The sequence below is a fragment of the Phalacrocorax aristotelis genome, chromosome 11 (assembly GCF_949628215.1).
Source record: "Phalacrocorax aristotelis chromosome 11, bGulAri2.1, whole genome shotgun sequence".
Lineage (NCBI taxonomy): Eukaryota > Metazoa > Chordata > Aves > Suliformes > Phalacrocoracidae > Phalacrocorax > Phalacrocorax aristotelis.
This window is the reverse complement of record NC_134286.1, coordinates 9,493,650-9,519,864: the sequence shown is the minus strand read 5'-3', so window position 1 is coordinate 9,519,864 and position 26,215 is coordinate 9,493,650. Positions and strand designations below refer to the sequence as shown.

The 26,215-nt window shown below is 46.4% G+C and overlaps 1 protein-coding gene and 1 long non-coding RNA gene across 6 annotated transcripts in view; both read right to left on the bottom strand.

Annotated features, from left to right (window-relative positions):
- Positions 1 to 26,215, bottom strand: part of GPC3 (glypican 3) — a 156,115-nt gene that overhangs the window by 75,275 nt on the left and 54,625 nt on the right. For all 4 annotated transcript variants that reach the window (XR_012662711.1, XR_012662712.1, XM_075106811.1 and 1 more), the window contains exon 3: positions 7,292 to 7,986. Coding sequence is in view for 2 of the 4 variants with exons in the window: in XM_075106811.1 (XP_074962912.1) it covers positions 7,292 to 7,986 (695 nt within the window). In the remaining 2 variants the exon portion in view is untranslated. The remainder of the gene's footprint in view (positions 1 to 7,291; positions 7,987 to 26,215) is intronic.
- LOC142063270 (uncharacterized) lies at positions 19,754 to 21,591 on the bottom strand. Of its 2 annotated transcripts, none has more exons than XR_012662713.1 (2): positions 20,996 to 21,591; positions 19,754 to 20,405 (listed from the first exon to the last, which is right to left on the bottom strand). It is a non-coding gene; the product is annotated as an uncharacterized LOC142063270 (long non-coding RNA). The 2 variants fall into 2 exon arrangements; XR_012662714.1 differs by having other exon boundaries at positions 21,442 to 21,591.

Below are 26,215 nucleotides of genomic sequence, written 5' to 3'. Positions count from 1 at the left end.
AGCCAGGCTCAGTGGGCACCGTATGATATTCCCGCCCATAAAATGCAGCAGCTTCAAAAAGCTCTTTTTAAGCCGCAGAGTAGTGGGGATGAAGTTGCCACCAGCTGAGCGATCTGCCTCTGACTGAAGTAAATGAAAAGGTTTGTGTGAGCTTCAGTGCAAAGTTAGGTTGGGCATCAAATGTGCTGTCAAAGGATGCTCCCCATGCTGCCATGTGTGTGTTCAGGGAGGAGGGGGCACCATTAGCAGCTACCTTCTGCTTTTAATTAAAAAAAAAAAAAGCATCACTGCAAATTCTGTCAAAATGGCACAACATGCCAGAGGCTAGAACACATCCAGTTAAAAGGACAGCGGGAGAGCAAAAAAGGAGAGAACAATATAAAAGTTTACAAATAGAAGCAAAATCAAATGCTATTTTAAATTAAACCTGTGTTGATATTCAATGCCATCTCCTCTGGCTTTGTGCTGACAGGTTTGAGCATTGCTGGCCACATCTACTGCTTCCACCTAGCAGCTCTACGCAGCCCCGTACTCTCCCCAGCGCAGTCCCACACGCTCATCCCACTTCATCCAGACCCAATTCAGTGACAAATTGACCCAAAGCCTCACCGTGCCATCAGGGCAAGCAGGAGGGGAGACCAGCAAGCCACTTTGCCCATGCTGGACCCCAGCAGAAAAAAGGCAAGGCTGACCAAAGACCATGAAAGCATGCTTCCCCTGTCCTCTAGAGGCAAAGTTCTTGTTAGCAGTGAATTAACTCTGACACCAATGCCCTCCCTCCCCAGGCCAGACAAGAGGTAAAACATTCACAAGGCTGAGAATAACCTCCAAGCCTCACTCCCTTAGAGAAGCAAGCGATGGTCAAGAGCATCCATGCCAAAGTCCCTTCCAAAAATGAGATGCAGCCCCTTAGTTTGCTACTGTGTATTTGAATATTAAACCAAAGATTTAAGACCAGCAGCAGAGTGTCAAGGTCACTGGATCAAAATTGTTGATACTAAGTTACAAAACTGCAGGCGTAAATAATTTTTGCTCTTATTCTTTCAGCGCCAGCCAAGCTGCCAACAACGTAGGGATTTCTAGACCAAAATCAACACCTTACAGTTCAGCGCCTTGCCATATGCTTCCCCAACTATCAGAAAATCTTTAATATCTGAAACCTCCTCAGAATACTAATTGTAATACACCCAAGGTATCTTCACAGGAACAGGAACATTGCTGATACTGTCCTTGGTGATCAGGTTTATTTTCATCCTGCAGTGGGAATAGACGTTTGCTTTAACACGCCTTATCAGGCACTTTACACTACCTATCACAAAATAGTTAACAAAAGTACATGATAAACACACCATGGGATAGATACAAGTGGGTCTGAGCTTGCATTAGCAAAAAAAACCCAAAACCTCACCTGTATTTCCAGCTTTAAGTGAAAAATGGAGCTAGCTACCAGCACGCGTTAGAGAACAGCCTGAGGATTAAACTTTGTCGATAAAGAAACTGAAAATACAGAGGCTGTACATCCAGCCTACTACCCCTATCCCATGAGCGATGCCAACAGAAAGCAACCCGCATTAAAAGTACAAAGAAACCGATCTCCGTGTCTCAAAGGGAATGACTTCTCAAACAGCACTGTAATTTCAAAGCTTTTCTCACAAGTCTCTTGCTGGCTCTAGCACAGAGAGGAATCCATTAGCAGACAGGAAAACTCACTGGAGCTCCCTGCCACTCCAACCCACCGAGCAAAGCAGCTTCCAGCAAGTCGCCAGGTGAGCCGGCTCCAAAAGCAGCTCCCGGGCAGCATCCAGGGAAAACCACACAGGCAATGCCATGCCAACAGACACACTGAATCACTGTGTACGGTGACAGGTGACCTTCTCATCCCTGGGTGACAAAAGTACCTTTATTCTGGAATTTCATCCCTGTACTTCTGCAGGTACTGCAAATTTCTACACCAATTTCTACACCAAGGAGCAACGCTTCTCTGTGGTGCTACAAGCAAAGTAGCTGGTTACCTTTATCAACATGCTCATCGTCTCCCTAGCAGGATTCCCCAAAAATCTGAGGGCAAACAAGGGTCCAGTTTGCTTGACCCTGCTGCTCCCTGGGGCTCCCCGGCAGCTTCCACGGCCAGCATCAGAGGTGGGGTCACACCCATCACTCTGCCTGTGCTATCCGGGGTGAGCACTCCAGCTTTGGGATAAGACCAAACCCACCCTGCACTGTGGCTTCTCCTCCTCTCCTCAGCAGCATGGCTATATAACCTACTTAACCCAGACCTGAGCAGTCTTTTAAAGGTGTTTGCAGGGAAGTAAAACAGCAGGGATCCCCTCACAGTGCAAGCACACTGAGAACTTACCCTGTTTCTGTACCGGCTGGTACTGTTCCCTTAACCCGCTCCCCTCCTCAGCACAGATGGGTGCGATCGGTTCAACAAAAATCTGGCTACCTTTATTCTGCAGTTTAATAGGATTTTCTAGAAACTCAGCTATCAGTGCTGAGTGAGGAAAAATGCTTTGCTGAGCTCCCTGCTCCTTCCACTCTTGGCAACACTGGGCAGACAGAACTGCACACCTCCACCGACTGCAAGGGGAGCAGCAAGGACTGGGCAGCTCTATCAGCCCATTTCTTCGCATTTCCCCCTAGAGATGCAGGTTCCCAGGCTGGGGCACACCTGCCTGACAAGCCTGGACTAACTGAAGTTTCTTGATGTGTTTTTTTGGCGGTGGGTTGCTGGTGTTTTTCATTATGTACTTTTTCTATGAGACTTGTAAACCTGATCTTGTATCCCTTTGCAACCTGTTCTCATTCCCAGATTCAACCATGTTACAGACACACGAGCTCCGCAGTATCTTCTGTGCCCGACCCTGACTACGCTAACACGTACGGGTCCTGCCAAGCAGAGAGTCCCGCTGTGCGAGGCGGGGATCGGCGGCTGCAGCTCCATGTCCCGACAGAGAGGCACCGCACAACAGCTAAAGGGCAGAAGTCCTGCCACCCGCACCCGAAGGGCTGAGAGAGGACACGTGCCCTGCTGGATGTGCAGGACAAAGCAGCTAACGCAGCCAAAATCCACATCCCTTTCTCTGATGACTCACACCTGCAGTGCATCCTCCTCCTCACATGCAACACATGGCTGGAGCCTCTCCCCAAGCCACCCACCTGTTTTGGTTTGTGTCTCGCTGTGCTATGAGCTGCGCGTTGTCTCCCACTCTATTGGGATGGCTTCAAAACCCTGATGAGTTACAGGGGCGAAAAAAAGCATTAAGAAAAAAATATTTACATAGACGAATTTATATCTGTGTCAAATTGACAGTCTTCACCTCAATTCTGCCACCTTTCAAAATAAATTTACAGTGCTGGCTTAAGGTAGGGAACCCCAGAGGAGATCACCTGTAACTATGTAAGACACCCAGACTTATTGTCTCTCCTGAACTTCCAAAAGCAGAGAAAGCATTAACTTCAAGAGGTGCTGGGGTTGAATATTTTATAAAGTTTATTTGTAGTGCGTCTCTCCAACTGCCTTTGTTTGTGGTAGAAAGCACGAATAGACTGACTAAAATCACTCTTCCCTACATTCATGATTAAAATATCTACAAGAGGTGAACGTACTAGGCAAATTATCAGCCAGGGAAAAAGTAGCAGATAGCAAAATTAATATAGATGTAGCCCTAGACATAATTTTTTTCCCCATTCTGCCCTGAGACTCAGCCTCCTTGATAAAGTATTTTAATAGCATACTTCAAGTGTGAAGTTTTTAAACAGACAAATTATAGAAATAATAAAGCCCTAACACCCACCGTCGCTGACGAATTAGCTCTTAAAGCAAGTCTTGGGATACTACTGCCATATTACTCAATTCACTCTTCTGCATTGCTGTTTACATACCAGGAACACCACTAGCTCGTAGGCTTACATTTAAATGCATGCCTGGAGGCACAGTTTCCAAAAGCAGATTAACAACAGTATGACTCCGTGTCTTGGGGACTGCAGAGCTCCTCAGAAACCTGCTGGGGGCTCTGCAACACCTCTGGAGCGCAGGTCCACACGCCCTTTACAGCCAGGTCTGCTGCAAGGTATAAAAAGGGTCCGGGTCCTCTTGCAAATGTCCACAAGCCAGCCAAGGAGCGGGTGGCACGGGGGACAGAGGAGCAGCTGCATGGAGGAAGGATGCTTGGTCGGGTAGTGCATCCAAGGACCTGAAACACCAGGAGATAAAACTACTGCCACAGAAGTGCCACCAATGCCGTGGAAAACCAAAGAAGCCCAAAGGACAGGCAAGGGCAGTAGTGTTGTTATTCAGGCTATAATCGCTACAGGCATGGAAGATAAGTTTTCCATAGTTCTAGGAGATTTTAATGACAATTAAAGAACCTGTCATTATCCTTAATAACATACAAGTGAATTGAACTTTGCCTACAGAAGCAGTGGTGGCCAAGGTCAGTAATAAAAGAGGCACTGAGAAGACAGTGTGAGAGCAAAGCCCCACATTTTCAAGACAACTCCTGCGGCATTTTATACTTTCATATGACAACAGTGTCTAAAAACAACCATATTTACAGGATAACAGTAAATACAACTGTTTGCTTCCAGGTATATTCTTTGAAACTCAATATGTGCTGATAAGTTTAACAGAGAAACTTTCATTCCAGCACAGCTAAAAAAAATGCATTCTATCACTTAGGGGCAGAGATATTTACCCCAGATCCTAGATGCAGACCAGCCACCAGAGTCATGCCGTCTGCAATGCTGTCGTTAAGATTGTCAGCACTTCCATTACTGCCCTGTTCCTCTACTGAACAGTTCATACCTTCATTCGTAAAAAAAGTTGCTCTGGGCTCAGGTTTGACATAAGAGTCTCGGCTGAGCAACATCAGTGTTTTAAAAATAAACTTTAAAAACCCAGTGGCCATTCTCTTTAGCAACAATTACCAGACAATTGACTTGCTTGGCTTGGATATTTCTTTTCTCTACACTCCTATAACTCAAAAATGTCACCAGAGCAAATAAAAGAATCACTCAGGTATTAAATAATCAAGAGGATTTATATTTAAATAAGTACCTAACTATGTATGGCACTAATGAATTCAAACAGCTCTATCAAGTACGAAAGCACTGAATGGCTCTGCAATGCTCAGTGATTTTTTATCTTAAAGGAAGTCAATTTATGTTCTGGTTTGGCGGAGGATGGGCAGGTTATAGCTCTGCCACCATGGCTGGTGTTGACTTCAGCAGCGCTCCACCTACTTGTCCTCCCACAAATGCATTCTCAGTAGACAAATCAAGGTCTCAGTATTTGACAATATAACTGACAGTTGTGTTCCTTCACTGGACATCTTCAAGAAAAAGTGCATTTTTATTGTTGTGCCAATGAAAGGAGGACATGGGAGGACAAACACCTACCCTTTAGGGCCGTACAGCAATGCACATGTTGCATGCTTGCAAAACCTGGCATACATCCTGTAAGGGCAATGTTTCTGCTCTGCCTTAGCACCTACAAGCGTGGCAGGTCTGCTAGTGCAAAATACATTGGATGGTTTGGCTTACAGCTGAAAGATCAACAGATCTTTCAAGATCAAATAGGCTCACATTGGATGTAGAAGTAAGTTTTGTTTCTTACTGCCTTGGAAACGCATCTGAGCTTAGAGTTCAGCAGTATTTTCTCTCTTGTATACATCAATATCACCTGTAACATGAATTCTCCATCTTACCTGACTTCAAGCTAAACCTACAGTTACACTTCTGCTCCTTTGCCTTCCAGAGAGGGTTCACAGGTTCTGACCAGCAGGAGAAGAGCCTGCCCTGGCTCCACAGCAGCAGAAGTGGTGCCCAGCAGAGCTGCTGCCCCCAGACCCTGTCAGCTGGAACCTCCCTGCAATCCTGGGGACATAAGAAACGCTTGGCAGGCTGCTGTAGAACAGGATTTTCTGCAGAAAGGGACTAAGGCACAAAGGTTGAAAGCCAGTGTCCTGTACTGTACCCTGAAGCCTAACGTGCAGCCCAGCCCTAACTGCAGTCCTGCCTGCATCCATCTGCCTGGGTGACCCGCACCAAAACCCAGCCCTCAGCCACAGCCTCCTCCTGGTCACTGCAACACAAAAGTAATCCAATTTACTGGAGATTTGGTCCCTAAATCCCTTCTAACCAACGAAGAGAGCTTGCACCATGTGTGCCAGACTACCCGGGGGTGTGAAACCGCCCAGGTGCCACCACATTATTTCACAGCCTGCATATGTGCGGTGGCATGTCGAGGGCAATCACCAAGGAAAGATGGCACATAAAACAGCACAGAAGAGTGCTGCTGGCTGAATGCCACATAGCTCCAAATCTGTAAGCCAATACATTTCCATAGTCCCCAAAAAGGATACGAGTTAGTTACAGTGCAAGTACTACAGCGACCTACATAAACACAGTTCTTTTGCAAACAGGAGCCGTGAATGATAGGAGCAAGCAGCTAACAGGGAAACAGTGGCAGATTCTAATCACTGTTGGCTTTAAGGAAACTATAACAGTATCCCTACACCTTTGCCCCCATCCCAAACTCTACCCTACCTGCACAGAGCAGCTCAATTGTGTCTCAAGAAAAATCTCATCTGCAAAACAAGCGTTGTAATACCATAGTCCGTTTGTCCTTGGCATTCAAACAGAGCAGCAGGATTTTCTGAACAAGAAAGTCTCAGTTTCTGGGGAGGCTCAGAAATTCACACAATGTATTTTTAAAGAGTCAGGTCATTCCCAATAAATAAGAAATAAACTAATCCCTGGGATTAAAGGCAGCCCAAAAGAAGGAAAACCAGATCTCCTTTAGTAGATCAGGAAGCAGGGGATGCCACAGTACATGCTTTCACTTGGCATCTATGTGGAGGTACATTTTAGCAATGTTAAAGGAGGCAGGGGACACCTGGAAAGCCGGACCAGCCTTTCAGAGCTACCCGAGGCAAGCACAGCACCCAGGGAGTACTGAAGATGCTGGGACATCTCAGCTCCCGATCTCACACCCCCCAGCTATAAAGCTGATGCCAGGATGACTCCAGACCCTGATGCTCTGACCAACCTGAAAAGAGGCAAAGCCCTTAACTGAAGCCCAGGCTGTGCAAACACCAGTTTCAAATGCTACCCAAAGTTTTAAAAATCATAGAACTAGGGGGAGAAGAAGGAAGGAGCTGGTAACTGGAGCATTTGGGGTTTGTCAGTTGGAGGACGGGCGTAAGTTGGTTTCAACATGAGGAGCTAGTGGTACACAACCGAGCCCTGCCGTGGCAGCAAGCTAGGGGAACTGCAGAAAACCACTCACTGTTGTCGAGAGCTTTCCTTCATTCTTCTGCACGTAGACAATCGCATCCCTCACCAGGGAGAAGAGGTTCAGGAGGACGTGCTCCATGTCATAGATGCCATGCATGCCTTTGGTGAGCCCCTCCAGTGACCCGATGTACTCTCGCCAGTGGTTATCGATCTCTATGATGCCCGCCAAGCATCCTTGCATCACCACACCACAGTAGCTGGCACAGGGCTTGGCCAGGAGGAGCCCCTGGCAGTGAGAGCAGTACCACATCTTTAGCAGTGCTCGTCCACAGTCCTTGCTGAATTTTAGGTGGTCAGTAGTGTTTATCACCTCGATCCCCAGGTTGAGCGCCTGCAGAAAGACTCGCGTGGCCTGCAGCGACTTGGATACCTGCGTCATCATCATCTTTGGGTAGTTACCAAAGACTTTGAGGTCTCTCCTAGCAGCCCGCAGGCATTCAGTCATTTCCACAGAGGGATCAGGGAAGCCAGGATTAATCAAGTGAGAGTAAACCAAAGGGAATAAACTGTCAAAAAATTCATTTATCATGTCATTAACGCTGATGTCAGAGCCCAGTATGTACAGCGAGACATCAGTAAAAAGTTCTCCAACAAACTTAAGAGCTCTGGGCCCCATGCTGTGGTAGTGGGTCCTAAACATGCTGTTGGTGAAGTTTCTTGCATGCCGTACTACAATTTCAAAGGCTTCTGCAAAACAGAACAAAAAAAAGTTATTAAGAGACGATGAGCTCAGGAACAGGGAGGATAACATTGTACCCCATTACCGCTGCAAAGGCTGGTCCCATCCTGCCCGCTTTGGGTCCCACGCCTGCTGGCAGCTGTGCCTGCTGCAAAACTTACCAGCATCAGCGATTTTCAGGGGAAATGCATATATTCTTTAGGATACACGCTACATTTCGAAATGGCAAAAACTATGATCTAGTTAACATTTCAGCTTTTAAAGAAAATATTGATTCAAGAAAAGGGCTAGACTGCAATTTTTCTCTCCTTTCATATTGATTTGAAATTAACAGGAATTCTATCTCGAGACTTAATTTAAGGCAGAGATAAATGTTTGACAAACTGTACAGGATTTAAAATCAGGAAACGGTAAATGCTGACATTCCATTATGAAAATGAAAATATTTATAGAGGCTTAATCACACAGGATATTTGGACTTGACCCCCAGTACCCACCCTGCACTAAGTGTCCTCAAAGCCATTTGAAAAGCCCCTGCAGTGCTGTAGCTTTCCCAAGTGCACCAGGCCCACTTCAGCTGCAAGATCCAATGTTTCATCTGCCCTGGACATGACCTGCTCCATGGTCCAAAATGATGCTGAGAGCCAGCGATGCAGCATCCATCTGTGGGTGCCCAGCCAGGACCACTCACACGCACATCAGGTTGTGCCAAACTGCCCTGTGAAGCTCAAGTTTTACACAGAGACCATCAATTTGCTAGGAAAAAGCAGGGTGCATTTTCTCCTCTCCATCTTCAAAGACCTGAGGACTTTCTGCCCACACCTCCTCCACGCAGCAAGCAGGACAGCCTCCAGCAGCACAGTCACTGCCCAGTTATTCCCTTAATTACAGCCTTCCTCACCAGGAGGCTTCCAAAATATCCATACCCAGGTATGAAAAGACAACATACCCACACACACCCCAGTCTGCAAGTTAATGTATTAGAAGGGGAGGCCACCAGTGCAAACTAAAGTCTTTTTCTTCAGCCAACTCTCTCTACCAGCCTGTCCTCCACCCTCCAGGGTACTATTCATAAAATGCTAAAATAATGAACAGCCTCTCAGTTCACAGGTCACTGACACCCCACGATGTAACCACTCTCAACTGTGTCACTCTGGAAACACACATCCAGGCTCAATTTGCATGAAAATTATTCATGTTCAATAATTAAAGGGAATGTTTAATTTTTAAAACCGTAAGTGTTATTTTCCCATTTGTTAAGGCTGGGATGCAGCTGAGTGTAGCCTGACGCTTCTCCACGGGGGTTCGGTATCAATGCTATCATGAGCAATGTCGGGCCTTGCTGCTCGCCCTGCATAACTTCTCACACTACTCAAGAGCTTTTGAGATCATCACATCTCCAGGGCTTCAGCTCTCACTTCCTGGGTGCACTCCGTGCACGCACACCTGGCAGGACAGGGACCCAGTGCTGTTTGCTGCCCCCCACACCAGCATGCAGAAAACTATGGCATAAGCAGCAATCAAAGCAGAAATTACCGATATACTTTTGCAAATAGTGTCTCTATCCCATCTGGTGCCTACGCGCCTCCTGGGCATGCCACTGAAGCATTTTGTCCACAGCTCCCAACACCCGCACAGGACTGCCCCAGCAAGCCCGGAGCAACCATCTGCGTTCCCAGATGACAGCAGTCCTTCCTAACACCACAGATTGAGGGATGCAGCGGTGCAAGGACATGGAGCCCCTCTCTCCCTGCCTCCCTCACCACGACAGCAGGCATCTTGCTCTTCACACCCATGCAGAATATTGCAAAGCTCTCCAGGCACAACGGCACGTCCTATACAGAGCGGGGTAAACGTGTGGCCTATACAAGCAAAGCAAATGCTGGTTGCATGGTTATTAAAAGTTTTAAAACAAAAAAAAGTGTCTTTAAATAGGGCATATAGATTACTAAACTTTTTTTTTCTTCTTTATCCTCAAGAGCACCAGAATAGCTTTTTCCTCAAAGAGCACAAAGCACTTTTTGGGCCAGTGTTTTTTTTGACAGCACGGCATACGATGCCAGGATTTTCATGCTGTGCCTCACCATTCGCCTTTAACCTCTTCTCTGTTAGTTCCCTTAGAAAAAGTCATCCCTCTTCCCTTTTCTCGCTCCTCTGTGCTTTGCAAGTTACCATCAGAGCCCAGAGACTGTTCACTGATTAGAAAAATATTCCAAGCTCCTATGCAAACCTCCTACGGCGAGAAATGCTTCAGAAAGGAATCGAGAACAGTGGTGTATCAGAAGAGCATGCACACACAGTCCCACTGCTTTAAAGGTCACGACACGCACATAATTTTTATCATAATAGCTGGCTAAGAGTGTCTATTTTATGCGCCTTGGAGCCTTTGCATATATCCATTAGAGCGCGCAACAGGGACTATAAAAGCACATGGAGCCTCCTGCTGCCCCATTAATAGATGCAAGAAATAATAAAACTTTGTCAAAAAAGTCTTACACATTCAATATCTCTCACACCCTACTCCCCTAGTAGTTGCTTATTCTGAAATATTCCTCACAAAGGGCTGGCTGCAAGAATATTAAAGCCCAGCTGCCAGGAGCAGAAGTGACCCACGGCCAGACTCAGAGCACTTCAGAGAGGACGAAGCTTTGCAGGTCAGTCCCTCACGCTCCCACGGGTGCCCCTCGCAGGAAAACGGAGGGGATGTCATGTTACAGAAGCAGCATGGGCTTCTGCTCCCCTATAAAATGCCACCGTCTGGATTTGCTGCTGGTAAAATCTGCCCTGCTCATAACATGGCATTGCCGAAAATCCTATTGCTAGAGGACAATTGAATCTTTTTTATCTTGTATTTATTTCAAGTATATTTAAAAAACACCCCACACTTTAAGGCAGCTGGTTTACAGGTCTAGCTGAACAGAGTAAACACCTTAACAGCACTGATAAAGCGTAGTATCAGGCTCATACCCGTCCTCCAGCAGCCAAAGGATCTGCACGGCAGAGCAGAGCTCACATCTTACTGTCTCCATCACCATAGCTATATACACACAGCAGAATTCAATCTTGCCTCATCGTTATTTATCTGCTTCTAAAATATTTTCTTGTATGATTGGTAGGGGGTAAAAAAAGAAGCAAGCCACTAAAAAGCCCCACCTTTGCATGCACTAAAATGTAAAGATCCCTGATCTACCAGTCTGGCTTGGGGAGACGACAGCCTGAGCTGCCGTGGACCACCACACCAGAAAGTCAGTCCTGCCTGGGTAGCTCTTAAGCACATTTCATCTGCAGGTACCTAAAGGTGCTGCACACATACACAAATTGTACTCCAAAGCCATTTCAGTCAGCACAGGGACAAAACTTGGGAGTAGCTTAACCACGCACAGCACCACGGTGCTCTATCCCAAGATGGGTGGGAAGAACCATACCGTGCCCGGGTGAAACAAAGGGACCGTATGTAGGATGTGAGCCAGAGCACCATCAGCAAAGCACCGTCCATGCGGCACTGGTACCATACATCTGCTGACTATCTCTGTCAAGAGCAGTTGATCAGGGCTCCCAAAGGATACATGAAAGCTGTAACTCTACTCCAGACCATGGTTACCAGGAACCAGTTGAAAAGCATGGGCTATTATTATTTTTCCAGCAGGACTCTCACTGGAACACCTGGAAAGGAATTGCTGCCCGGTTCCAGTGGCCAGGAGGGAAGGACTAAGCTGCTTTCAAAGTGCAAAGGCTCCCCAGAATGCAGCCCAGGGCGAGCTGCATGGCCACAGCAACCTGGCAATCAGAGAAAAGAAAATAAATTGTAAAAGAGCGTAACAGTGCCCTGAGTGGGGACTACTGGCAGGAGAAGGAAATCACTGCATTCTCGGCTCAGATAATATAAGTCTGCTGCTTAGTTAAAACACCAGCTTTCCTCAGAAGGCGGGTTTACTCCTGAGCTGCGGCTACTTCAAAGGGGCCGATGCCAGGGCCAGAGGAGCTCCCGATTAACCTCCTGGCTCCCCGAGGCTCCAGCCAAGTCTGGGACTTCATGGATTTATTTAAGAGATTATGTGATGCAGTCACCTGAACTGCAAGGAGCTGGCACAAGGAACCCCAGTGAGCCATTCCCACATGGCATCCCCCAGAGAGGCGAGAGCCAAAATCTGAGGATGGCTGCAGAGCTGGAGCAGCAACAGAGACAGCACCCAGCCCCGATCCAGCACCCCAAGGTCAGAGCTCAGCAGGTACAGCTTCACCAGCAACTTGAAGATGTTTGGAAAGGTGTTGCTGCCAGGAACAGGGAGGTCTGTCCTCCCATGGCAGCTCACCAAAAACCACCACCACAGCAGCTATTGTTGCAGCCACACAGAGCCACCTTGCTGCACCACCACGGCCATGGGGAGATGGTGTGAGCTGTCACACAGAGCGGAAAGCGGGATCCACCACAGCAGCCAGACACCAAGACGCGCCATGGGCTTCGTGCCTGTCCCTCCATTACTGTGCCAACTGCAAACACAAGTTTTCCTGCAAACACAAGCTTCCCACACGGACAGCTGCATCACACAGCACACCACACAAGTCCTTTTCGGAAAAGCCACACCAAAGATGAGGGAGCTGCACAGCAAAACTTGCTGTGCTAGCAGCCCATCTTCCATAGCGCGTCTTGTAAGGGAACACAGTGGGGTGGAAGTGCCAGGTTGTGTGACATCCAGTCACCCCCAGCACGTGGACACCAAGGGGTTAAAACTGTACCTACAACCTTGATTTTACTGTTTCTTGACTTCTGGGCACACAAACAATGCAACCATAAAGTGCTCTCTGAGCAGGGAAGCTCCCACCATGGCTGCTCCCACTGCCCGTCAGGAGCTGAGCTCCCAGCTCTTATTGGTGCCTTTGCAAAAGATTTTCTTTGGAACTGGGCAGTTGCCTCCCCACACTTAAAGCCTTATCTTGACCACATAAAGATACATCTTCACAGTAGAGAAACTACAACATGTTTGTTATTCCACTGCCAAGAGCTAGTAAAGATAAGGTCCTGTTTTACTTTTTGGGAGACAGCCAGGCAAGTAATCCTAGACAAGGTCACGGTGTCACCATCATGTTGCTTCTCCCCATAAAAGCTTCAGGGCCATGTCCTCCGGGACTTTGTGGCAGAGTGGCAAATCCTCAGACACTATCTCAAACTGTAAAACAAACAAGAAACTGATTTCCATGCAGCAGAAACCTCCCTTGAGATCAACACGGATCACTGGCATCCAGCTGAATTTCTCTCTCTCTGCAGATGATGTATTTTGTGATTCACTGTACCTTTCCCAGGACGCTGCTGCTTGGAAGTGCCCCGGGCTGCAACACCACACGCAGCACTTCCCTGCCCTGCTCACCAGCTCTATGTACAAAGACACACTTCAAACACCTTTTGGGTGTGAACGTGCCGCTTCTCCCTCAATAAACCTCATTTATGGATGCAACTGCTCCAGAGCAGCAAGCGAACCAGCTCCTGAAGCTCCTGGATTTGCTGCAGTCCCTCTTTCAGGCTACGATGGCTCTCCCTGTGTCCCTAGGTTTGCTCCCCAGGCCCCTTGCCCAGAGGGTCCCTACTCACAGGACCTAGCACCAAACTCCCTGAGCAAGGCACAGCAATAACTGCAGGAGCCAGAGAGCTCCCAGCCCAGCCAGACCTCACCTGCTGAGCTGCCCTGGCTCTTCCTGCTCTGTGCCACTTCCCTGCCAACAGTGAAACCTCATTTACTGCCTGTGAAATGACTTATTGATGCAAATCCCTCTTCCTTCACTCCTCAGGACACAAATCACATCCGGAGAGAACCAGGCACTGGGGGTCCCTCAGCCCATGGGAATCATTTCCATCCTGAGGCAGAAACATGGGTCTCCAGGCAGGGTGGTAGAAAATTCATCGGTTAATTAACTTGGTCCTGACACAATCGCTGCATCCCCTTCAGGTCCACGGCTTCTAAACCTTTGAAAATCCCAAACACCTAAAAACCAAAAATGCTCAGCCCCCCCAAAAAACCCAGCAATGTTCATAGATAGGAATTCAAATGCTCATCAAGGAAATGCGAAAAGTTTTGGGTTCTGTAAGCTCGCCAAAATATTTTCTGACATGGCAATCACCACAGTACTGCTAGGAAGCAGTGAAAGGAGCCTTAGGCATTCACATGTGAGTGAGCTCTAAAGGAAATACTTCTTTAATATCTCCAATGAATCAGACAACTTCAGACTCATTGCAACAGCCTGTGTTCCTGAAAGACACATGAAAGAGCTCACCAAGAGAGAAACAACTGTTTGCAATAACAGCCTGGCTGCCACAGGCACCACTGGTGAGATGAACCGCGAGTAATTTTTCAAACAGCAGGTAATATTTATTTACAAACTTGGAAAAGGTTTGCAATATATTGAGCAGAAAGGAAACAAAATCCAAGAGATTTTCCCCTGGCAGCAGTAAGAGCAGCTCCAGATTTGTTCCATTATGATTTACACCACACGGCAAGTTTTTAACAATGTTATCTGGAGACAAAAGCTCTTCTAAGCAGTATAATTACTTTTGTCTGTGGCATTACAAAACCCATCAGGTGGTACCACTGCTGCTCTCACAGGGTTTGTTTCTCTGAGCACATTTGGGTTTAGAGCTTAGGAAATGCTTTGGTTTTTTTCAACTATGACACAGCCCTTTAAATTACTTTTACAATATTGTCACTATAAAAATTATGGAATCGAGCTCTCAAGCTTATGAGATTAGCTTCAAAGCATTAGTAATAAAAATTTGAACAATCCAGTTATTATCTTCCAAATTTTAAGCCATCAAGATTTGTCATTTCTACCTTTGCTCTATCACCACCAGACATGAGAGGAAAGGTCTCTGTCTGATCTTTGAATGAGAGGGGACTTATTCCAGCTCCATGCCCACCACTCTCGCTCCCGTAGGAGCCAAGTTAAAAATTTCCAAAGCCAGTGCTGCTCACCAGCCAAAGCCAAATCATTATGCTGTTGTCAGAAAAACATCTTCTCCTAATTATCTGTGCCTATCAAATGCCAAGCTCCAAAGCCATTTATTTTTAATTGTTCAGTTGTCTAGGGCCCTGGGATTTTGAAATACACTCCCTGAAGTTTCTAATAAAAATACTGTATGCTAGCATCTCATTATACCCACTCAAAATGCCCTGAAACCACGCTCCTATTATGTTCTAGGTAACAGTCCGACTGTTAGGCAATTAGTCACACTGTGGTTCACCCATTTATTATTTATATCCACGAACAAAAACTTTGTTAATGCAGACAGCAGAGCCCACCAACACAAGCTGTTACAAGCCCAGAAGCAAGGAGAGAAGAAATGCTGGTGTTTGCAGCTCCACACCTTCAAGCAGCCTCTTGTGGTGGTCTGTGCCTAGACTGGACCCTGCCTGGAGGGAGTTCAGTGCAGTGCTCCATACCCCGTGCAGCCATCCGCATCTCTTAACAGCAAAAGCCAGGTCTAGGGATGCTGGAAGGGACCACAGAAAAGCAGCTTTTCTTTTGAGGGGCAGCGGGATGCCTTGAGAGACTCCTGGAGACCCTCAGGAGTACCCACTTTCATGTAGAAGGCCCACACTCTAAGTGAAATTTAAAAAAAAAAAAACCACAATCCACCCCTAAAAAATCTCACAGCAAACACCTTTCAAGAATGACTGTACAGTAAAATCTTTCCTGGGGCTTTGTGCTGGAACACGTGGCTGTGGCACTTTTGATTAAATATGGGTTGTGCATCTATTGTAAAATCTGTTTTCCTGAGCATCAAGAACTATTCCACTTTATGCCATGACAGATGTGTCAATGCTTAAGAGATTCCTGAAAATTTAATACAAAGTTAAAAATGCAAACAGTCAGGGCTGGCACAAGTGGTGGATGAACATGATTCTTCGTCAAAACCGAGGGGAATGAGAGGAATAGGGGCCCGGAAAAGCAGGCTCAAACCAATCCCTGGGATCACAAGTAAGAAAAGCCGAGGCAGAGGGATGTAAGAAGCTTCTGCAGCAAAAATGTAGCTCTGTTGTGCTGGTACCTGTCAGACCAAAGAAAAATAAACCTCTCCCCATGCCCTCATCCTGGTGCTGAAGCCCACATATGGGGTAGGGTTCCAGTGTCCAGGCTCTTCTCCATCACGGGGCACCAGTTTAAGGATGCTGGGAAGAGGCATGGCACAGCCCAGATGCAGGAGTGCCTGAGGATGAAGGGAACCTTTGGCTTGGACGGCATCAAAATCCGCACCCACCATTGTGTGGGGTGAGTGCTGCTCCTACAGAAGTGATTTACTACAAAGGAAACGGTGTTTTTATCCTCATCCAGTGCTCTCCAAGGCAGCTGAGAGTTTGCACTACAGAGAGCAAGAAACAAACTGCTGCTCTGCAGGGCAGGGAGCAGGGACCGCCGGGGTCAGAGCAGTCTCACCCCAGCCCAGCCTCGTGGGAATGCAGCAGGGAGTGCCGAGCTGGCAAAGCTCGGCGTCAGCTGATGAGGAGTTCGCTTTCAGCCACACACAGAAATATGTACACTCCAAATATTTCATATTTTCCTCTTTCCCTCTAAAGGGGAATAGTTAATTAAACCAATCCCACAGAACAGAAAGTAAATCACTGAAAACAGCACCACCAGGGTTTTGTTATGTTATAATTACATCAATAACATGCCCAGAACTAATGTCACATCACTGGGGAACTTCAACCTTCACCATTTCTTTTTTTTTTTTTTTACCCCAAATATTTACACTCTGCTTCCAGTCTCTCTTACCTCTCCAATTTGCTGCAGAGATGACAGTCTCTGTCTACAACTCTTATTTTGAGCCAGCTGCTCAGCCAGGGAGCACAGCACAGCCCAGCAGGAATAGCCTCAAAAACCCTGGGAAAGGGCCATTTCTGCCCCAGGTAACAGAGCAGACAGAGACCCAGGCATTTTACTACAGCAAAGCCACTTCTGGGGTTGTTTTGTTTTGATTTCCAAACACAAAGCACATTTCCAGAAAAGAGAGGAGACACAAGGAAACCAGCACTTGGTCAACGTCCCCAGCCATATTTTACTAATTGGAGTCTCTATAATCCCATTAGGTGGATATTGAAGATAAAAGCAGGATGCCTCTTAAAAGACAAACGATAAGCCACATTTCAAGCAGAGGGCAAGTGATTCCTTACACTCCCTCCCAAATTTACACACCAAGCACTTCTAAAGACCAGGACACCAGTTTGTGTTGTTCTTCCATTTATTTTAAACTGAAAGTTATAAGAAATTTCAAAAAAACGCATGCCTAGCGAATTCCGTTATTCATCAAAATAAATGAAGATTACGCAAGCCACTAGGTCAAGTTGAGCTTGTATTCAAAAATTCAAAAAAGCAGCCTTTGGAAGTGCATTGGTCTCAATAACTTTAGAGCAAGGCAGATCTGAGACGGGTTTTCCAGGCTCCCTTTCATTCCAGCAGGCTTTTATCAGCCTGTTAAGTCTCCAACAATGGAGAGCAGACTATTTATTTAAGAAGCAAATTCCTTCCTTTATAATCTCCCCTGGCCAAAATCTCTTTAAAGTTATCTCAACTGTCTGATGAAAAGCAAATGGCAGAAGATCAGTTCTTGATCCCTATAGTAATACGGAGGACTTGCACTTACTTAAGGGCACCTGTTGACCATTTTTAAGTCACTCCAGCCCCTTTATTTCCAATTTCAGCTTCCTACCTGTGCTGGTAAAACTCAGCAAAAGCATTGCTCAGTAACATACAGCAACCAACACCAGTGTAACTCTCTTCCCCTAAGCAGCAGCTGTTCCCAAGATACAGAACAGTGTCCAGACTCTCAAAAGAAATTCAGTGATTTTGTCTCAAGACACCTCAGAGAGGGACAGGGGTTTTCAACATGGAAATAAGACCGTTGATTCTGTCAGTAGCACAAGTGCAACCAGCCCCTCTGACAGTCCCTGGCAGCATCCGACTCACTGGGCGCACGTGGCATCTTGCTCGACATGAAGCAGGGTACCCAAACACCCATCCTGTCCCAGACGCCGTGGGGACACACAGGACACCATATCCACACCAGCACCACTACAACAGGGCTCAGGACATCCCAGATACACAAACCCCAGGCACCATCTCCACCCATAAAAAAGGCGACCTATCCATGGGCCCAGTTTCCAGACTTAGCACTTTCCAAAACTTGGACCCACTTCTTTCCTTCCTTTCGCTGTGGTATCTTAAGCAGAGTCCCCCAAAAACCTGGCTGATTTGCTAGGAACTCGGGGTATTGTTTGTTTTGCAGGGCAGAGAGGTTTGGTGGGGGTTTTTTTGTTCTGTGTTTGTTTTTTAAGATGATGCATGGGCAGGTCCCTGCCCAGGGAAGAAGCAGAAGGTGAGACATGACATCCTGGTGGCACCAGTTTAGCCCCTGGCTGGTCCAGCCCCAGCATCCCACGTGGTTCTTGTATCCCCCTTGCCCTGGCTCAAAGCCCTGTTTTGATTAACACTCATTTTAAAAAGGAAGATGCTTTATTGTCTCCTTACTCCCTCCTGTAAGAGCGAGGCAGCCGTTGTAACAGGAGCACAAGACAATAATCTGGCTTTCAAGAGCAAGGCTCACAACCACTGCTGCCAGAAATTGATCCGAGGCTCCACCGCCCACTCCAGACGGGCTTTCCTTCAAGAACACGAATTATCCTCTGCAAAGTAATGGCACTATTCATCTCTTGAAAGTTCCTTGCAGGTTTAAATCCCTTGCTGAACAGGGGGCTACATGTTCAGCCATGTTCCCAGTAAATTAAAATTCAGCTTGTTCTTTTTCTAAAGAGAAACACAGAGAGTATCAATCGGTAAATTTACCAAAAGTTTTACGGCAGCTGTAACAGAGCAACCACTGCTCAGACATGGTTTAACGCATAATCTCCAGATCAATATAGCTTTTGATTTATAAATAATGGTAACAAAAGGAGCAAGGACAAATATGCTTGGGAAAAAGTAAACACTTTCTCTGACAGATACTTGTGGTGTAATCCTCAAAATAAAGACCACATATTTCAAAGGCTGCATGTGGAAGCCAACACAGCATATATTATCTAATGAAGTTGACGATTCATCTTCATCATTACAATATTCCTACTTGTCTATTCTGCAGCTGTCAGCGTACAACTATGTGACCCTCTTGATGGCATTTGCGAAGTATCAGCTTCTCCTAACTCCAGAATCCTTTTTCCCAGAGAAAAGTTACTACCCAGAGACACCTCCCTTCTAAACACTTCCACACAAGATATTTCCTTACTGCAAACATTATGTTTATTATGGAGCCTTTCCTAAGCATGGAAAACACAGGTCAGAGAGGATTATAAATTCTATCACCTGACAATTTTTTCCTACTACTGTGCATGTTAAAATGATGCTACCACAAATAGGTTGTAAGAGATATGCTGGAAAATCTATTAACTTACTGTAAATCTATGTAAGTTGGGAATTCACGCCTTGCAGAATTTTACTATTAGTCCTGAGTATTAGTCTATTGCTGGACAGGGAGGGCAGAGCCCATGAGGGTCATTTCAAAGACATACTGCACCATGGCCTGTCTTAAAAGGCCCCAATCCAGGTATTTAATGTGTTAGTGAGTCTTTCAGTAATTGCTTGCATGCTTCCCTCTACAGAGATATTCTGCTGAACAAGAAAAGGCATCATTTTCTCCTAATCCTTCACATTGCATCTCTTCCCTTCCAGTCTCCTCTTGCAGTGGAAACACTACATATTTGAGAGGTTACAACATATGTACAATTATTCAGTTCCTTTGGGAATCAACACCTGATATTTTTTTTTTTATATCCATGGAGAAAAAACAGGGGAAAGAGCTCAGGTTCAAATACAGACATTTCTGGTCCAAAGGCAACGGCCTTCCCTACCCCAAGCTCACCACTGTTCCTGCCAGGAAGAACACTTCCCTTGAAAAGTTATTCTTCGTTGACTTCTTGTCAAGAATCAAAAAATTCATTTCCTGTGAGGTCTGCACTTAACTGGCTGGCTCAGGCACGTCAGAGATGGATCCTTCTGCATAACAGAGTAATGGGAGTTTTTACAGCCTCTAGAGACAGAAAGAAGAGCCAGCCCATTTTCCACTATCTGAATTGATCATTTGCTGTTTGTCCTCTGAAGGCATCAGTGAAGGAGAGCTCACGGACTGTCAGCATCCACCATGGCTCAGCAGCTGCACAGCCTCCCACACAAGCAACATGAAGGGGTTGGAGCAGCAAAGGAAAGGAATTAAACACTGGCAGCCCAGAGTTACACCCACATCCCCACCACGTCTCTGGAAGTCCACACCACCTCGCCATTTTGATCTGACCTACAGGGTGGTAAAAAGCTCGGGTCTGGGTTCAGACCTCCCTCACCTGAGCCGCAGCCAAGCTCAAGCAGCATGCAGCACCACAGCATGGAGAAGAGCCTTGGAAAGAGAGAAGGGGAGACCTGTATGTCTGTGTCTGGCACTAGGGAAAAAATCAGCTCTCAAGATGGATGAGGAAGGGCGAACATCCTCTTTGCAGACAGTATTCCACTTTTATATCATAATATATTTTCCTGTTTGAAGTAAATAGCATTCCTCTACACATTTCTTTGCTTTTCTTCAACTTTTCATACAAGACCCAAGGACCTTCCTGAAGGTGCCCCAGAACAGCCTCCCCCTGAGCCAGGACATAAAGGGCAAAGCACCTGGGCAGTTTTGCCCTAGCTGATGGGCAGTCTGCACCCCTTCATCTAGAGATGCCTTGAGTCCCCTTTAGCAAAACCTGCACCCCCTGTCCATCAGCTAACGGATGGACCTCTGCAGGCAGGGAAAGAGTCAGGGCCGGCAAAGGAGCAAAGATGTTCTACAACATCCCTGCACCCAACAGGAGCCTTTCTGGAAAATACACTTGACCACAGCCACATTGCAGCCTTGTGGCCACCCACCCCATGTGCTTTTCCGTTACAAAACACTTCACAGACTCCCTTCATCTTCAGGGCAGACGGGGAAAGCAAGCGAGCAAAACTGACAGCATCACCGGTAAGGAGAGGGGCTGCTCAGCACGACAGTTGCAGCAGGCTCACGGAGGTTGCTTCAAAGGCAGAGGGAAAATGCTGCCAGCGAGCAGACGGGACGGACTTGCTCTGTTGCTGACACTCCTCCCCAGATGCGGTCTGTTCGCTATGACAGGCTTTGGAAAAGCTCCTCCAGACTTCCAGAAGCAGCAGCTCAAAGCAGGTTCACACAGACATGGAGCCAGCCTTTCTCTAAAGCATACGAGGTCGGGCACAAAGCACTCATTTTTTCCCTCGCACACAGCGGCCCGCTCGGCTATTGCTAAGCCCGAGATTGGGCTGCAAACCTCCCTCCTCTTCCTGTTACCAATTTGATGGCATTTTACATGCCTAAGAAATCTAAACTGCAATAAAACCACTGTGACAAAACCAAAGCTGGCAATGGAAAAAGCAGTTCCTACCCAGTGTGGCTGTGCGGGGAACGTGTTAAAAAGCTGTCTGGAGCAAGAGTCATTGAAGCTTGCAAACACGCAGCTCTCTGCTAACTGCCCCCAGACACCAAACCCCTCCTCGGCCCAGACAAAGAGCCCATGGACGCCAGGGCTGCAGAATCTCCCCATAAACACTTTCATTTCAAGCCAGTTTAACTGGAAAAAGGTCAAGACCAGCAACAGCACAACATGTGTTATCAGTTAAACAAAGTTAGCAGCTATCGGTTAAACAAATTTAGCAGCTATCAGTTAAACAAAGACCACTTAGACACAACCAAATCAAAGATCCTCTGTATTTCAAGCACCCAGATGAATCTCTAATACCCCACACTAAGCCTCTGTGCTTTATGTGCAGTCTCCGTGAAGTCTGCATTGGTGTTTTGTTTAATTGCACATGAATGAATTAACCATCCAGGTAAAAAGACTACAACTTGAAAAAAATTAGTAACAACATAAAAACCTAAATGTGTCATCTACACCTCTGCTCCCCAGAGCCACTGCTGTGTTTCTGATTTCCCATCAAGTACCACCTACTCACTGCCCAATTTGTAGACAGCCACAGACTATTTTTTCTCCCCTGAAAGCCCAAATAGAGATACCTATTAAACACACATTTAATAAGAAAGCTTGCTCTTTGCATGCTGAATGTTTTCATACCATGTCATCTTAGGTATATAAATACAGTCAGGATTCAAACTCGTGTATTCCCCACTCCATAAGTGATATTTGTAGCAAAGTTTCACCTTTGACAGAGGCTGAATCTATTCCCAACTGCTGGAATTAAGCTCACGTCTTGCACAATCTGTTGTTTTCCTGAAGCCCCAGCTTTGGACAGAGCGGATTACATAAAGACCTCGGTTTATAATTAAAAACCAAAACAATCCAACCCTCGCTGCTGTGGGAAAAAGCTTGAAAATGTGACCTATAGTGCTGGAATACAAGAAAAGCAAATTAAGGAAAACCTCACAATGTATCCTTTTTCAAACTTCCCCATTTTAATGCCGATCACATTGTTCTTAGGGCTTTAATCATGATTTCGTAATGCCCTGAGGTTATGGGAACTGAAAACCACATGCTTCCACTCAAATGAGACAGCATAACATTTTGCAAATTCATCTTTCCTATGAACACACGTTTCATCCTAATCTTTACCTCCCCGCTAAAGTAAAAATTTACCAAAGTCTCCCAAAGACTTACTAGCTTAAACTATGGGCGAAGTGCCATAGAAACCGCAGTTTGTGGGGGGGTTTTTTTGTTGGTTGGGTTTTTTGTTCGTTTCCTTCCCACCCCCCACAATATCAGGATAATCCTACTCTGATTTGGGGGAGTCCCAGCCTTTACTTTGTAAATCAACAAAACCGACCAGTTTTAAAACATGGGGGTCTTACTCTGTCCCATTTCCCAGGCTGACATGCAGCTTATCCCCCGGACCTAACAAGCAGCATGGTAGCACAAGATGCGATTTCAGACGGCCCCAAGACCACAAATGATTCCTCCCAGATGCAGCGCTGGAAATTCGGAGGCATTTTCCCCACAGGCTGAGCAGCACCAGAGTCGGGAGGGCACAGCCCCGACACCGCCTGCGAGGGCTGGGGCTGCCCACCCTCCTCGACACCGACACCGGGGTGCAGACAGCGCTCACTGAAACAGCCAAATCTGGAGGCGAACCTCCAGAGCTAGGGAAGGAAAATTAAGGAGAAAAAGCTAATTTCCTTTGCTCCTGAATGAATTACTAGCTACAGTTCCTGTCCTAAATGAAGTGTTTCTGCTGGCCCACACAGCATGAAAGCAATGCAAACTGGATGGGAAAAAAAGGAGCATTAGCAAGTGGCAGGTTCATTTAGCAATGCCAGTACGATAGCCTGCACGCAGGAGAAAAAAAAAGGTGGGGAGAGGAGGGAAGAATTACAGGAAGTGTTAAGGGCTCCTCTCTGAGCCTTGCAACTTCACATTTCTGCTGTCAAATCTGAAGATCCTTCATGCGTGCATACAGCTACTCCAACACCACCAAGCTGTTACACTTTGTCGTTCCCGTGCAAACACCCTGAGCAGGGAGGCATAGCTGCAGCCGTAAGCAGAGCAAGCCCAGGCCTCACCTGGAATATATACGATAGCAATTCATTTTTGTTCAACAAATATCAAAATAACTGATTTTGTAAAGAGATGGTCAGCGACACTCACTGTAGGTGGTGGTCATTTCTAAGGCTACTTTGTCATGGATTTGACTGCACGCACTCCTCTTCCAATGCTGATACAAGGCAAAAACGGCCTGGCTTAACTAACGAGCCAGACAAACCCCTCGGCTGGGTGTGGAGTTGATCTGCAGCAGCCACCCCAAGCCACGTGCAAAGCAGCCTCAGCCGGGATGGGTAGCACATCCCACCGGCACCTACATCTCCCACAGAGCCCAGGGGAGGAAGCCCTGCTGTGGTGCTCCTGCATCACCATCCTCTGCCGGAGACCCCGATGGCCACCACCAGCCAGGGAAAGGCTTGTTCCACTGAAGGATTTTATTTGAGGGTCATCTTTGTGCTTATACTGGATAAAAGAGAGTGGAGGGGGAAGACTGAAAGTATTTGCAGGTTTATTTAATTTTTTGTGCTTTTTTAAACCACATAAACGGCATCACTTCCATTCCTTGCTGTTTTTTGTGAATGGGGACTGGGAGTCCCCACAGCTGGTTTCTTAGCATGTGTGCCCACTCTCAAAGTTTTTCTCTCCATCAAGAAATGGAACTAGACAGTAACATCAACTAGGCAGGAAGAGAACAAACCAGCAGAGGCTAAACTGCTTGTCAACCCTTAGCATTCCTGTGCAAACCCACTCCTGCAGCACTCCACTCTTCTTCCAGCCCAGGCCTGAAGTTTTAAAACCCTGTCTGCCGAGAGAATTAGGCTGGATTCATTGCAAACACCTCCTCTGGACAATTGTAAAGCAATCTGAGAGCACCTAATGCATTTAGGATTTAGCTAAATTGGTGCAACACAATAAAGAGATTAAGAGCATGGTCAATCACAAGCAATTGAGTTAGTTTTTTAATGATGAGCTAACAGCCATCAGCAAGGCCCGAGAGTAAAAACTGAGCAGGGAAAAAGGGGAGCAGAAGTGCAGGGCAGAGATTGGGGGAAAGTATCTACAGAGCTGCATGGGGCAGCTGGCATCGCAGGGACACCGAGCTGCCCTTGCCAGCACCCACCCGCTCATCTGACCTCCCTTCCACCCAACTCATCCCTTGTGAATGCTGCAGAGAGACCACGTTTCCCACGCACGTACCACCACCACCAGGGTCTGTCTGCAACAACTGGCTAAGGAGCACGCTCTCCCTCTTTAATGCAGGAAAACTTTGGCACCATGATGTGTTTGGTCCAGCCTCACCCACACAGGAAAGAGAACTTGCTACATTCTTCTACTACAGGTAACTTCTTTTAATTTTTGGAAAATGTTTTCACAGAGAGAATAAACATATTTAATATAGCACATTGCTGAATGCAGACCCGTTCCTACAGGTGACCATGCGCATTATTACCTTCAGGATCTAGCCAAGACCTTGTAGGATTATCTCAAAGCCTTGCTTGACCTCACCACATAGTGAAAACACTACGTGGGGCTGAGTCCAAGAGTTTCACACACTCTGAACACGTAGGGACTTCCTGAAGCTTAGCTTTCACTGCATATTTCCATTTCCCAGAGTTGTCTTCCCCTCCAGCTCCACTTCAGCACGCTTTGCCAGGGGATGTGGGTGAGTGGAGTACACACCAGCCTCTCTGCCCACCGGCAGCTCTCCTCCAGCTGGGCAGAGACATGGTCCAGCAAGACCTTCAGGTAGTAGAAAGTGATTCAGCTCAGGAAAGCTACAGCAGTGACTCCATCAGCACATAAACAGCTCAGCACCACCTTGTGCCAGCCCCATTTCCAAGAAAAGGCTCATGAACAGGTTTGTCACAAAACAGTCTTTTTTAAAGTCTAGGGAAAAACATGCACTGTATTCTGATTTCATGTTCACTGAGACTCCATACACGAGCAGAACCAGGCTCCTCTTAGCAACTTATCAACCACACTCCTTCCTGCACCATTTGTTTCCAAGCAAACAGAAACACTAATAGCCTTCCTCCTAATGCACTGAAGCCGCACATCTGTAGTTCAAAGGAGACCTACACTGTTTCTATTAGCCCTTACCAATATATAAGCATCTTCATTTCAGAGGAAGCCATTCATCTTCGTCAGTCACAGAATAATTATTTTTCAAACAAGTTGCAATGAGAGGTTCCCCCATACAGCTCCAGTTCCACGTGAGAACACAGTATCCAAATATTTTTGTTGTTGGAATTATATAATAATAGGGTAGCTTATTGTTTCATTTTGTATCAAACTTAGTGAGGCTTCCAGGCATTTACACTGCCAGCAGCCCTTCCCTTACTGTAAAATCTTTTTTATTGACAATTCAATCATGTCAGGTTTGGAACAGTAGACGCACTGATTTGATCAGCTATCATTGGATTTACAATATATAAATGACAGCACCATATCTGGCCCACGTTGCAAGCAGCTGCCTTTTATCGATTTATATTCTACTAGCAAGGAAGAAAAATTGCAGCACAATGTAGTGGTATACTCTTAGATCAATACCAATTTTTTTCTTAATGACACGAAGGCCAAGATAAGGACAGCATAAGTCAAAGCCAGACAGATCAAATTTGCCCAATATCCTTTTCAGTTACTGAGGTACATACTCAGGGATGTGTAA